General features: G+C 43.3%; 2 protein-coding genes across 2 annotated transcripts; both read right to left on the reverse strand.

Moving 5' to 3' along the window:
- Window positions 1–7134, reverse strand: rwdd1 (RWD domain containing 1). Its single transcript, XM_030724672.1, has 7 exons — window positions 6941–7134; window positions 5259–5324; window positions 3319–3449; window positions 1752–1895; window positions 1469–1601; window positions 1306–1368; window positions 1–494 (listed from the first exon to the last, which is right to left on the reverse strand). Exons 1-7 carry the CDS (start codon window positions 7011–7013, stop codon window positions 382–384), a joined length of 723 nt encoding a protein of 240 aa, XP_030580532.1. The 5' UTR covers window positions 7014–7134; the 3' UTR covers window positions 1–381.
- Window positions 7135–10311: 3177 nt separating this feature from the next.
- Window positions 10312–13854, reverse strand: LOC115776898 (calcium homeostasis modulator protein 5). Its single transcript, XM_030724709.1, has 2 exons — window positions 13164–13854; window positions 10312–12210 (listed from the first exon to the last, which is right to left on the reverse strand). Exons 1-2 carry the CDS (start codon window positions 13704–13706, stop codon window positions 11821–11823), a joined length of 933 nt encoding a protein of 310 aa, XP_030580569.1. The 5' UTR covers window positions 13707–13854; the 3' UTR covers window positions 10312–11820.
- Window positions 13855–14331: the final 477 nt, after the last annotated feature.

Below are 14331 nucleotides of genomic sequence, written 5' to 3' on the forward strand. Positions count from 1 at the left end.
TTAATGTCACAGAATTTTAATTGCATATTGAAAAACAGCCCAATTTTTCTGGATATCAGGTTACTGTGTTACTCTAGTTCTTTTACCTCAGCAAAGCAAGACTTTGACTCTCTGACCGTGCCTGATGTTTTAATGCCCTCTCCTGGACACAGAACATCACTGACACTGCATCACCTCAAACAGGGAGGACAAGCATCTTTATGACAGTTTTAACTCTTCAGGCAGGTGAAATGAACACTAATTGCTGTGTTTATTCTTAAACTATTTCCTCTCCATCCACTCAGAGTCTTTTCAAAATAAATGCACTTGTCTGAAGATCCTGTCCAGGACAGGAGCAGCATGATCCCACAGGTCCTTGCAGTCCAGTGTCCTTCCCTTCTTTTAGTCTTCATCACTGCCCATCTCTATAGGGTCAAAGTCTGGGTCATTCTCATCCAGATCCAAGTCCTCGATGTCCTGGAATAGTGACTCATCCACCTCAACACTGTTTCCAGCTGCACAACAACAATGGCACTGTTAGCAGAAACTTCGTACAATACAATTATTCCACAGTAAATACACTGGGAGCTTTTTGGTGTTCATTTTGAATATTATTCTTAGGAATTCTTCATGCTTTTCTCTGTGCACTTAGGCTGTGCCGATGATCGATAATTCATAAAGATTTAATGTGCCAAGACACAGTTTCAAGTCGCAGCTGGGACATGAGAGCAGGGTGAAGGAGAGGCAGGTGACATACTTCACACAAGCACACAGCAAACACGTCCAGCTTCAGACTAAATCAGGATTATTCAGGCTTAAAAGGTTTTCCGAGATCTCGCAAAAGTGCATCTCTTTTTTTTCCTTGTGTTTTCCCATGTCCCTCGCGGGGGTCTGTAAGCGTAAAAGGACGTTTTTGGCACGATGCTTGCTGAGGGGACAGCTCAAACCCTCAGATCTAATATGATTTTACAAGCTGTGAGCATGACAGCGTTAAAGCCCATCACTGCACAGCAGAGGTTTATGCTATGGCTCAATGAAAAGGTCAACTTTTCAGGCTCTATACTGACCCTGGAACTTTGTTTTTTCCTGAAATACTTCTGTGCAAATAAAAATAATTTCTAAAGAATTTCATCCTTTATATCTATATAAACACATGGGTTGCAAATGGAACCATATGCTTACTTTGTTTTCAATTTGTAGCTTTTTGTATCGTTTGAATTGATTCAATCAAATACTGTGGGGTTTAAAAGCATGCAGTGATGAATCTGCTAAAAACCGCTGATCCCGTCTGAGAAGAAGCCTTTGTAGCAGCACTGGTCTCCTTACCGTCTTCAAGGAACTGGATGTCAGACGTGTCCAGGTTGTGGTCTCTCTCAAACAGCTGTTTACCTGGTGATGAACAGATTACACCTCTTCAGTCTGAACATGTGTGGTCAACTTTCCAGATGTTGGCCCTGAGACAGAGGTGTCTTTGAGTAACACTGTTTACCTGTCAGTTTGGGTTTTCCCGCCTGCTCCTCCTCTTTCTGCTTCTTTCTCCTCAGCTCGGCCATCTCCAGCTCAAAGTTCGCTTTCCATGAAAGGAAATTTTCAATGGTTACCACTGTGCCCTGGAAAGCCACCTGTTGAACACACGCACTGTTATATCACCTACCTACTCTCGTGACAGCTTTCATTGACTACACGCATCACGTAACACTGAGCTCAGTGTCTCGAATGCAGACGCTGAGAGCGGATACAGTCAGTTAGTCGATCAGCAGCCCCGACTCTACCTTCTCAGCTTCCTCTGCCTCTCTCTCTTTCCGACGCTTTTCCTCTTCCTGCCTGTTTTTCATCACATCCACAATCGCATTTAGCTTTTCCTGCACAGCAGTCACCAGGGTGAAGATCATCACCATACCCAAGTTTTCTTCTGCCTGTAGAGTGAACATAAACACACAGTGCTGATAGCCAATCAAATACTACCAACAAGTGTAACACCTCCATTGGTTCATATAGTTTTATTTTTGGCTTCCTTCGTCTGCAGTAAGGAGATGGACAGAGGTTCGGTCAATCATGACCTCAGTGGTGACTCATAAATTCCTGTTCTTGGGCACAGCTGTGGACTTCCTGCAGCAGGGAGGCCAACGTTTTCTCCAGAGGGCCAAAACGACTACAGTAAGCTAAGGCTGAAACAAACCCCACACAGAGGTAAGCGATCATAAACTCTGTTTTTTAAAAAGAATCGTTTTATGGAGTGGAAAAAAAAACCATTGGAGTGGAGTGGAGATCAGATTTGCCTGAAAAAATAAATAAATAGAGCTGGATCGATCATGCTGGATAAGTAAAGAACATGCCAGATTTCATGGTTCGACTCGTGGGTTTGGAAAGGTAAAATCTCACAGACGGACAGCATGTTGCCAAAATCCTCCCGGAGGTTAAAGAAGTTCATCTGGATTCAGTGCATGGTGTCAGTTATAGGAAATATCACACTGAAGCTGGATGAAAATGTGTTTTGTCCCTCCCCCATATTCAACCTTTAAAATGTGTCAAACTGAACCCACGTGATCAAAAGTGCAAAGACAACAGTGTTTTTATAGGACCGATCTGAAGCCTCGATCACTCTGTGGTAACTTGGCTGCATTCCTCAGAGTCCACATTCATAAAGCCACAGTACCTGACACTTAACCAAAATAATGCAGTTACCTAGCTCAACCAGTTTGTTACATAATGGCCCATCAAAGAGCAATGCTAGAAAGATGTGTAAGAACAGTAAAATGACAGGAGGGGTCTGATATTGTGTGCATATTTTATTAAGTGTATTTTTGCCTCCCCCAGCAAACCTACGATGGTCAGGTGTTTTTTTAAAACTGAGACAGCATGACCCTTATACAACTTCTGTCAATCAGATATACTCTGGAGTTACAATAAAAATATTACTAGCATAAAACAATCCTCTTAAATGCTGTATCAACTTTTAAATTAGTCTACATCTTGCTAATTGTCTGATATGCATCACTGTACAGTTCAGTGAACACAGACTGTATACAAAGAAGACTTTAAAATTTCATTGCAGTGTTACTTTAACCACATCCAAGGTTAGATTTTAAGGGTGCTATTCCCTCAAGAAAGAGTCCTAAGACTCTGGATTTACTGGGATTTCTTAATTGATTCCCTAATAAGGTCTGGGCTTCATCCAAGTCACAAATGTAGACAAACTAATAACACAAGCAGTGAAGCTGTCATGCAAGGCACTGGAGTCCCACTGAGAGCAACTGGAGGGGGCAAGAAACCACCAACCTGGCAATTAGCTGTCAACCCACCTGACCCACAACCACCCAAATAAATCAAGTGACAAACCTGCTGTTGCAGCAGAGTGAGGATGTCTTCTGTGTCATTCTCCTCCAAGTTCTCCTGGGAGTAGATCTCCCACAGCGGGGGCTCATCTGGGTACTTATCTACATATGTAAACTTTAAAGTTGTTTCCACGGCTGCAAAGAGACAACAGAGAGCTCATGCTATCAAACTTTACTAGTGCATCTGAAAGGATTAGAACAGTGGCTCCCACAGTCATGTGATAGCGCCGGCCTGTGAAATCTCCCTGGCTAGAAGCCTGCCTTCACTCTCATAAACATACAAGTGATGCAGTTCCTTCAAAATGCTGGCTATAAACTGCTAATATTACCCAGTCATATGTAAAGTGCTAATGCCAATATGTGACCCACTGGGACACACACTTCAATACCAGAACAGTACCTTTAGGTCAGAGTAATACCACAAACTACCCACCTCCTGTTAGCAGTTTTAATGCTCCTTTTATATAAATGAATACATTATGTAAATATGTAACTATATGCATAGTTACATTACATATTACTGCTGAGTATTTTTAAACTGAATTATGAACACTGCACTTGACGCTCCAACAACAAAGAAAAAATAAACTTAAATTGATGTTAACTATATGAAAACGCGTTACTGCAAACGATGTTCACACATCACTGAATCTGAGAAAAAAACATCTGTAAAACTAATAAACTGAGACTTAAAAATGTGGCGCATTATCAACGATGCTCGCTGCTCTACAATTCACGACACCCATCAGTTCAACACAACATCCATTTTCTTCCTCTTATCCAGGGTGGGGGCAGCATCCTGAGCAGGGGAGCCCAGACCTCCCTCTCCCCCAGCTTCCTCCTCCAGCTTCCCCCTGATTCAGACTTCAGCTGCTATGACGTAACCTACGTAAGTGGCTGATGTTACCGCGTTTATACCTGTGCAGGTGTGTGGAGCGTATGAATTACCTATCGGTCATCTCCCGGTGTTTTAGGTAAGGTGCCGGCTGACAGAAACATAAAAAGCTGGACTTTTCTGTCTGCTGTGGTCAGTTTAAGGTGCAAACTCATCTGTCCCTCTAGTTTTTTTTGCTTCTTTGTACGAACTCGGGGAAGGAGCCGGAAATGAAGGAAACAACGGCGTTTCTCAGGAGGTGCGCTTCAGGTTACTGTAAAACCTCAAAAATAACTAATAATATTAGACCCAATAAAAATATCAGGCCAGGATTAACAGAGTTATGGCATTTTTCTATAACGGTGTCAGGGCTGCAGCTCCATCTGGTGGCAGATGGCTGCATAATATTCAGGACAAACATTTACAGCACTGGGCATCAATTTAACCTTAATAATTAGGCTAACCCACTGCTGACAATAGTGAGGATTAGTCAACTAGTCGCGCACATCCCTAAATGTATACTTTATTTTATTTCTAACAGATGTATGCAGTTAAAGTATTAAAAACAAAATTATCATTTCCATCTAGCCATGCTCCTCTGCTTATCCTTTTTTCAGGGTTACGGGGGGGGGGGCTGGAGCCTATCACAGCTGTCATCGGGCGAGCGGGGGGGTACACCTGTCACCAGCCTGTCGCAGGGCTGACACAGAGAGAGAGACAACCACTCACATTCACACATGTGGGCAATTTAGAGAGACCAATTAACCTAACCCCAGTAACTGCATGTCTTTGGACTGTTGGAGGAGACCCACACAGACACAAGGAGAACATGGAAACTCCACACAGAGAGGCCCGGGCCAAGGTGGAATCGAACTCAGGACCTTCTTCTGTGAGGCAGCAGTGCTAACCATCGCTGTGTCACCGTGCTGCCCACATTATATTTCTAAACCCAACGAGCAGTTAATTTCAAAAGACCTGTGCATTTTTAATTATTATTGCTCATTAAGAAGACAAGAAGTACTTGTTATCTGATTAGCTGACTGAATAATCAATAGCATCAGTTTACTTACTTTCACCGTTCTCCCCTACATCTGATGTGACCGTAATGGTGAAGCTGGTGGGATCTTCTGAGAGCACTGCAAGTACACACAGATTACTACTATTAGTACACAGATTTCCTACAATTTGATTGATTTTCCTTCATTTAGCAGTTTTAAAGAAATCTCATGATGCCTGCTGTAAAGACTGCACCCTTTATGACCTAATATGTTAATTAGAGACAATGCTACTCACTTACCAGTACAGTACAATAAACTAATTAATCTTGTATTCCAATCACTGCTACTTACTTTGTGTAAATGTGAAAAGTCACATTTATTACAAAGCTAATACACCCACCTGGAGCACCACCCCAAGAACCTACAGGGTCATTCCCATTGTCAGGTCATAATAACTGAGGTGGAACGAGCCCAGTGTCGAGACTTTTTATCCTAACCACTCAAGGCTGTTGCTTGTTGAATAAAAAACTCAAGGGAGCTAGTGCTTGAGGTTTGTAGAGTAAAATGGGGTTGTTGGCAGTCACTAAGTCAAATTAGACACAAAGAGGTATATGATGATGGCGCACAGAAAATGTGCTTGAAATTGCTGTTTGCTAGTTCACATGGAAGATGTTGACAAGATAGTTTAACAGGACAGTTAAACTGTGTGCAACACAAACTGAAAACTTCAAAGTTGTCCCTTTTAAAGCGTGGTGGTTGCAGCGGTATGCTTGCTAATGCTAATGGCTGCGCCCGCTTGCAGACTGTGATGAAGGCAATCCGTTCCTAACAGCTCACACGCTCAGCCCGGAGCGACTGTGCCTCAGCCAGGGCGATCAACCACTAGCTAGAAACCTTGGGAATACACATTTTCTTCTTGACAAGCAGAGGTAGCCAGGGTTGCCAACTGGTCTCTAGGCCTGTGTGACTGAGGCCTGGCTGAAGTAGTACACAGACTTATTTTTAGTACTGAAAACATCAATAGTGACCAAGGAATCAGTTTTAAATGTTCCTCTTTGCTCAAGGGGGAGCAGCCAACTTCAAGGGGACAGCAGACACTGAGGCTCCTTCTGTAAATCCTCTAAGTTACTCTGCTTTGGAAAGCTCAATGGACCTTAATTACTAACAGTGCGTTTGCACAAATCTGTGCATATGAATGTTTCTCACACACATCTGTTTGTACTTTATTTAGGAGTCCCTCTGACCGTGCATATGGACAGCCTGGGTGCCTAAGGAAACACAAGTCTTTAAAATGAATACTACTACTACTACTAGTAGTAGTAGTACTACCAACAATAACAACTTAGTCATTTTTTTCTTACTGCCTTTTGGTGATTATTTAGTTTTCCAAAACACTGTAAGCCACTAACTGCTCAGAGCTCACCCCCATTGTTTAAAAAAAATGCAAAAAACCTAAATATCTGAAAAACTAAGAAAATAATAGCACAACAGAAAAATAGTTAATTAATCAGTAATCACACTGTAAATAATAAAACATTTGGATAGCTACAATAGTAGTAACACAAATATCATATACAGAGACTGTTTGTTTTGCTTTTCCCACCAGTGCCAATGAAAATAACGGTGGGAACCACGGCTGGATTTATTCTTTCACAAGTACAAGAGCACAGCTAGCTAAAGGACGTGTAGTCTACTTGCTAGCTATGAGCTAGCTCCTACTTTCCTGCCTGACGTTACGGAGGTGCAGTTCAGACCTGTGAAAGAGTCTGGATAGATAGACTCTATGGCTTCGAGTTCATTCCTCTGCTCTTCGGCGTAGTCTGTCATGCTTGTGTAGCTACAGGTTATCTAGCAGTTAGCACATTCATCACCAATGAGTCCGGCTAACACCGTGTTTGCTGCCTGTTCGCCGTCCGTGACCGATGACGGAGGAGCCGCTTCTTCTTCTTCGTTCATATTTAGCGGCGGTCGGCAAACCAACTCAAACGTACATTACCGCCATCTCCTGGGCTGGTTATTAGACTGAGCCGATGCCACGTGTAGGTTATCATACTTGAAGCATCGAAGTACTCCACAGTACCGTGGAGTACTTTGATGCTTCATTCATTAGCGTCACACTTCTCATATCATTTTAGTAACTACAGAGCTTACTGCATGCCCTCCTCAGTGACAGAGGTTGGAAAAGGGTTGTGTAGCCACCACATAATATTACTTCAGGCAGCAATGCTCGGGAAATATTATAATTAAACAGAAGCCAGGGTAATAAGGCGCAGCCATGTGACAGGTGAGCTGAGGCCTGGACTATAAAGCAGGATATGGATGTTTCTTTTATTCAAAGAAGAAGCTTTTTTTTGGCTGCAGGCACCTTCAAACTGTTGGACGCTTCAGGCCAGATGAGAGAGAACAGTCTGCGGTCACCTTCCTTGTATTTTACCTGTGTACACCTGTGGTGTGAAGCTTCAAACCCAGTAAGCTCACACTGTGGTCTCCCACATATTCCTGACCTCTGTGAGCCTCAGCAGACACGTGCTGATTACTCACCTGCATATTTCAGTCCTCCAGATGTGTTTTCGTCCACAGACGTCACATGTTCAGTTTCAGTGCCTTCATGCTGTTTTTGAAGGAGTAGAGGCCAAAGGTCATGGCTGAACTGAACATCAGCCCAACAACATCCAGAGTGGTCCAGCAAAGACAACTACATCAGTCCAAAGTGAAAACATAAAAGTCATGCATGTCCACATCGCTGCACTGAAGCTCGGTCACTGCACAGTTAGGATCAGCTCATGGGACGACTGGTGTGTTTGTTTTTGGGGAGGAGGAGGGTCCGAGCCTCCACCTGCAGCACAGGTAAGAGGAGATGTCTGGGAACCACAGTGATGTTTTCATGTGAAATGTGATGAAAACCAGACAAAAACTAATCTTACTGGATCAGATCAAAGATTCTGTGCGTTTCAGCAGATGACCAATATACTTGTGAAATAATGTTCAGCCTTACTGAGACTTGCTGAGCAGTTTGAGTGCTGCTGAAGCCTGCTCACAGTTTTTAGTTTCCTTTTTACCTTTATTTTTTCTTGAACTCACTTTTTGAGCACTACACTTCATAACGTAGTGCAGCTGAACTGTATTGTTGTTGTTGTGACGTCTTGATATAATAAATGAATACAATCTAAAGAAAGGTTTCTGTCAGTATGTACAACAGGACGAGAGAAGCTCATGATTTCGTGTGTATGTGCTCATGGCTCCATTAATGGTGTACAACTCATTTTATTCACAGTTGTGTATCACAGTATTTACTGATCCTATGAAGTGTCCCCACACAAACTTTTGAATTTGCATTTATCCCTGGAAGCACTAATTAAAGGCCCCCCCCTTTTCCCTTCAGCACCAACTGCCACATTCGTATGAGTTTATTCTCCAAGTGTTGCAGGTCAGTGATCCACTAACAGCAGCAGAAACAGCAGGGCTCGCTGACACAGAGGTCCGGACGTCCTCAGCAGCTCACCTCAGTATCACTGCTCAGCAGAGCTTCACTCACTTGTATTGAACTCCTTTTCCAAAGTTTTCCAGCCTCCTCCGGAGTGACATGGAAGCTTCTCACCGGCTCACTGACAGCTGAGTTACTGACAGCAGCACTCACTACACACAACATGTAACTCACAACTCATCCAGTTTTTTCAGATCTGCTGCTAAATGTTGATTTCATTCAAACATGTTCAAATATAGTGTGAACAAAAATGTTTTTATACACAAACAGCAGCAGAAACTCGGCTGTGTTGACTTCATTGTTAAAGAGTAAGAGAGGGTTTATATTAATGTTCACTCTGCTGTGGCTGTCAGAGAGCCATCATCGATCAGTGAAGCTGATCTTAGATCAGATTATAAATGTTTACATTAAAGCAAAGCTGATGTTTCTGTCTGGAAACCTTCTAAAGCATTTCAAGCAGAAATAATGAAATCCTCAATAAAAAGTGAGTTTGTTGCAGCCCATCAGTGTGATGTTCACTGAACAATGACTTCATAAAGGAAATGCTCATAAACTGCGGCAAAAACTTTATTGATCTAAAACACTTCAACAACAGTTCAGACACTCACACATCGGTTTTAAGCAATTAAGCTCAAAATCATTGTTTACATGAACCAAACTAAGGAAACCAGTCGGACTGTCTTAACCCTCTCCCGGGTCTGTGGGACCCGTTTTCAGTTTTTAGCTTAAGAAAAATGACATAAAAATGTTTTTGTTTTTTTTCCACACTGTATGGAACATGAATCAGCAGCAGTGTGGAAACTGCAAACCGTCCTGCTCCCATCCCACCAGCATACTGATCAGGAAACAGCTCTACTATAACCACAAGTGTGACTCTTCAACCATATCCCTGCTTCACTGTGGTGGGAAAAAAATAGCATATCTAATAAATCAGCTCGTGTTCCAATCATCCAGTGGCACCGCCAGAGAAGATTTGGGAAGGTTGTCACGGCCACAGCTCACATACTCCACCCACAAATGCATTTCCTTACAAACGTGGAACCCTTTAAGGGCAAATAAACCAGCGGTATCAGATTTATTGCCAAGGAGCATCGTTACAAGAAATAATCAACAAAACATAAATTTACTTCCTTTTTGTTCTAAGTTCAGTTCTCAGCTTAATTTACAGTCATGACTGAATTGACAGCATCAAATGTAAAAGCATGACCGGGACTTTGTCAGCTGACAGCGGTTTACTCTGTGTTATTGCCAAACCATTCAAATCAACATCAAAAAGCCAGTTATGTCCAAATGCCTTGCATAATGCTATACATAAATCTATAAACCTTCCTCAGATAATGGCAGCTGTTACAGCAATGAACATGTGTGAGCAGTAGAGACACAAAGGCTACAGAGTGTCTGCAGTAGGAGGAAGAGTGATGAAGGTACCATGTATGCACCGATGCAGAGGCTGGGACAGCTGAGGGTGGAGAGCTTTGCTCTGCTGCCCTCGGGCCTCGATCCAACACCACGGTTTGTTGTGTGTGTGTGTGTGTGTGTGTGTGTGTGTGTGTGTGTGTGTGTGTGTGTGTGTGTGTGTGTGTGTGTGTGTGTGTGTGTGAGAGAGAGAGAAAGAAGCGCAGGAGAGGGAGATGCAGCAAGAACAAGAGCTGAAGCTGAGCTGCATAGTTTGACTCTCTGAAGTTCAAGTGTTTGTTGACTGCATCTCTCAGACGAGCAGTTTTTAATAGTGCAGCTGCTGTGCTGTTAATACCAAATGTTCTGATTTCCTGTAACCCATGATGAAGTATTTCTGTCTTGATGGGATGAGGAGACCACCATCCACATGGCAGGAGGTGACACTAAATGAGTTTAGGCAGGGGTGTTAAACATAAGGCTCAGTAGTCAGAAATGGCCTGGCAAAGACTCCAATCTGGCCACTGGACAACTTTGTAAAATGTGAAGGAGGGCATGAATTTATGACTTAACTGTATATTCATGAGCTTTACCTACTGATAAAGACCTCCCCCCCATGGTCCCATACTATAACAAAGGAATCAAGCAACAGATACACAAAAAATATATATTATATATATACACTGACAGAAGGACTGTTCTGACCCACTGTGGGCTGTCTGTGGACCAGGAAAATGATATGATACGATAAATATGACAGCACTCTGAACCACTATGAAAACACCAAATTAAGAAAGGGCTTTTTGAAGGATTGTATATCAGGTCTTCCAGGAGAGGAGCACTGATACTGAGGTGGTTTTCCTTTAATTTGCCGTGGGCCTTATATAGAAGCAAAGGACTCCTCATGATGAGGATGAGTCTGAACTGTGATGTCTTTGTAGTGACTGAGCTGATATAATCTCTCTGTTGTTATGTGAGTGGTGCATTACTCCTTCACTGGTCACGTGACCTTTATGGATCCAGTCTCATCAAAGTCAGAATCTGTGAGCAAGTTAATATTTATGTGCAGAGGCAGAAACAGGTTATTGAAACACATTAATCTTAGTGTTTTTATTTTACAGACTGACATTTTGAAGTATAGACAGTGGGCATGAACATGTGCCTTTCATACTGGCTTCAGTAAAACTGACCTGTTACTGAGGCTCCTCTGCTGCAGGTTATCTGAGCCTCTTCCTGGACCCTGAGACGCTTGTTTTCATTTAAAACTTACACCTACAAGATGGTTAAGCTGCTCCAATTGTTGTGTAACAAAGCTCTGCGGTGATTAACAACACCGCACCTGTTCTCACCTGCACTCACCTGCTGCCTCTTTCCCACCACGCAGCCCTTTAAACAGCGACGGTTAGAACGGTGTTCTGGTCTAACAAAGCTAACATTTAAACAGAGTTAAATAAAAAGTCGTAATAAAGCTCGTCACTGTGTTACAGACTTCTTTATACCTGTCAGCCTTAGCTCCTGACACCTTTGTACAGTTGAGCAGGTCCTGACACCTCTTATGACCTTCATGTGTTAGAGAAGGTTGTATATCAGTCTTTTAAAGCCCACATTCATTGTTTAACACACTGAGGCAGCTGTGCCAGCTTTCCCTCGGTCAGACTTGCACACACAATAGAGTCCTGAACAAAAACAGTGATGAAGAAGATACAGTCTCTTCATCATCGGTCAGTTCCCTGAACATCTGCTGGCAGATGCTTTCTAGTTCATCTCTATCCCGTACTCCAAGTCCATGACAGGTCTCTCCTCCGGTGTGAAGTCCCTGTCTCCTCTCTCCACGTAGCGCTGCAGGCTGCTGTAATACTGCTCGCTCCTGGAAAACGTGTAGTGCGCAGAGATCTCTTCCCAGGCTTTGTGGTTGGGAAAAGGGAACGGCTGAGGCTTCTTGTTCTCAAAGAAGCTCTGCAGGTTTCTCTCAGCCAGTTTGGTGGCGTACTCTAAAGCGAAGGCATCAAAGCGTTCCTTTTCTTTCTCTATGTAGATTTTCCTAAATTTAAGCTGCAGGTAGCTCACTTTGGAGCGACAGTTTTTGCAGCAGGTCCCCAGAAGGCCGACAGTAGCTGTGATAATGATAATGCACCAGCCGAGAATCTGCAAAGGCAAAACAAAAGATGCTGTCAAGCCATTTATTAGGTAGTGGTCAGCAGGGGCATCTGCCCTCACATACTACAGTAAACTTGTGTCTCCTCTGGATTTCTAAGAACAGCCTATAGCACAGAACAGCCTCAGAGTTTCACCTCAGCAGTGAAACGTATGAGTTTGTGTTCATCATCAGAAGAGCCTCTGTAGCAGTTTAGGACTGCAATAAGATACATATTCATTTACTAATTGGTTGTGCTAGCAAAGAAGACTGAATATGATTACTGTGCTCAGAAAATGACACGATTACCATCAATAAACTTCCCAAACTTAAAGTTTTCATGAACTTCACAACTTAAAGAATCCCCATATTTGCCTGAAAATACTTTTATTTACTTATAAAATATATTTGTCAGTCAAAATGAATAAAGATTCACTTTAAACTTTGAATAATAGGTTTTATTATTATGTCTGCTCAGTGTATATGATTTCAGATTCAGTTAAAGAATCCAAATTTTAAGTGAAGCCGTTTGCTTTGCTAAGATTTACTAATACACTGTAAAAAGTGTCTGAGCTGAGTCAATCAGTTCAGCCAATGACTCTCCAGTTAGAGCACACAGACTGGTCAGAGGTCAACATTTTTCAGTAGTAGCCTGCTGTTTAAACTGGAAACCCCACTGGATCCTACATTTCCCATAATGCACCTGGCTGTGATCTTTCTCATTAAACCTGAGCAGATCACAAATCGACTCCATATTTCCAGTCTGTGGGGCTTTGTGTTTTAACTTTGTAATATCAGATCTCAGAGTGATCACTGTGAAATCATCACAGTTCATTTCTCTGCAGCCGTACAGCTCTATAATGTTCAATTACAACTGCAGTATAACTCAGTTATAACTGCAGTATAACTGAGTCATACTGCAGTTATAACTGCAGTATGACTCAGTTTTCTGTGTCTCTCTTACCTGAGACTGGGACCTGAGCATTAGTAGCAGCTCCATGCGCTCATTACTAGACAGTTTGGACCGGTCACAGGGCACCCGGGCCAGTTCCTCCCGACACGTCAGAGTCTTGTTTTTACAGAAGAGATTGACCACCAGATTATCATCAAGACCGCTGACAGCACACTCATAAAAGGTTCCATTGAGCAGGGCCACAGAGAGCCACATCACAGGAGCCACACAAGCCCCAGTAAAAACGCTCAGGAACACCCTGAAACAGCCCAAACAGTTCCCACGGGGGCAAAGCTTCATGGGATCGAGGCAGCACCCGGTGTAGAGCCTCCAAAATCTGGTGCTGGACAAAAAGCCAAAGACCAGCAGCACTGCGGCCGGACCCAGCAGAAACGTCAAACCATAAGCAAAGTTCTGGTCGTGGTTGCAGGGACACTGGAAGGAGACCATGGAGAAAACTCGCTCCCCGCCTACAGTCAGCAGAGCCATGAAGCTGTAGCCAATGGTGGATTTCTGGTCCATGAAGAAACGCCAGACAGTCCTCAAGTTATCCATGATGTCAGCCAAGGGTTTGAGACACACACAGAAAGAAGCCCAGCTGAAAGAGCAGAGGATAAAAAGGGGAAGCAGCCAAGTGCCACTGTAGCCTGGAGTCACTTCCTCTGTGCTGTTTTACACAGTGAGACAAAAGCTCATCTGCCAAGCCCATGTGTGCCCCTCCCTTTGGCATTCTGTCTCCTCTTCAGGCTCCTCCTTCGGTCAGCCGGCACTTCCTCCCACCCACTGCCTCCTTCATCACCATATCTACTCCATCTGTGGAGAACTGGAGAACTTCACTTTTACCCCTGTACATGCTTCCCTTTCCAGTTCAGTCAGTCAGTGAGAAAATCAGGCTCTTCCAGTTTCTCTGTGTCCCTGAGCCATCATCAAACCATTTCGTACGGGCCAAAACAGGCAAAACAAAGCACCAGTGGGAGCACAGGTTGTTTTGATTCACCGTAATGTGTAAGAAAGACAAGTGTGACGGATTTCCCTTCATACAGGAGGAACTCAGCAGTACACAACAAACAGGCCAAATTCCACACGAGCAGCAGAAACATGACAGAACACGCCAAACAGAGACAAACAGGCAGCACCAGAGCGTTCTGTTGGAGAACACAGCAGCAGCGCAGCCTGTAGT

Source organism: Archocentrus centrarchus, unplaced genomic scaffold (assembly GCF_007364275.1).
Source record: "Archocentrus centrarchus isolate MPI-CPG fArcCen1 unplaced genomic scaffold, fArcCen1 scaffold_40_ctg1, whole genome shotgun sequence".
Classification (NCBI taxonomy): domain Eukaryota; kingdom Metazoa; phylum Chordata; class Actinopteri; order Cichliformes; family Cichlidae; genus Archocentrus; species Archocentrus centrarchus.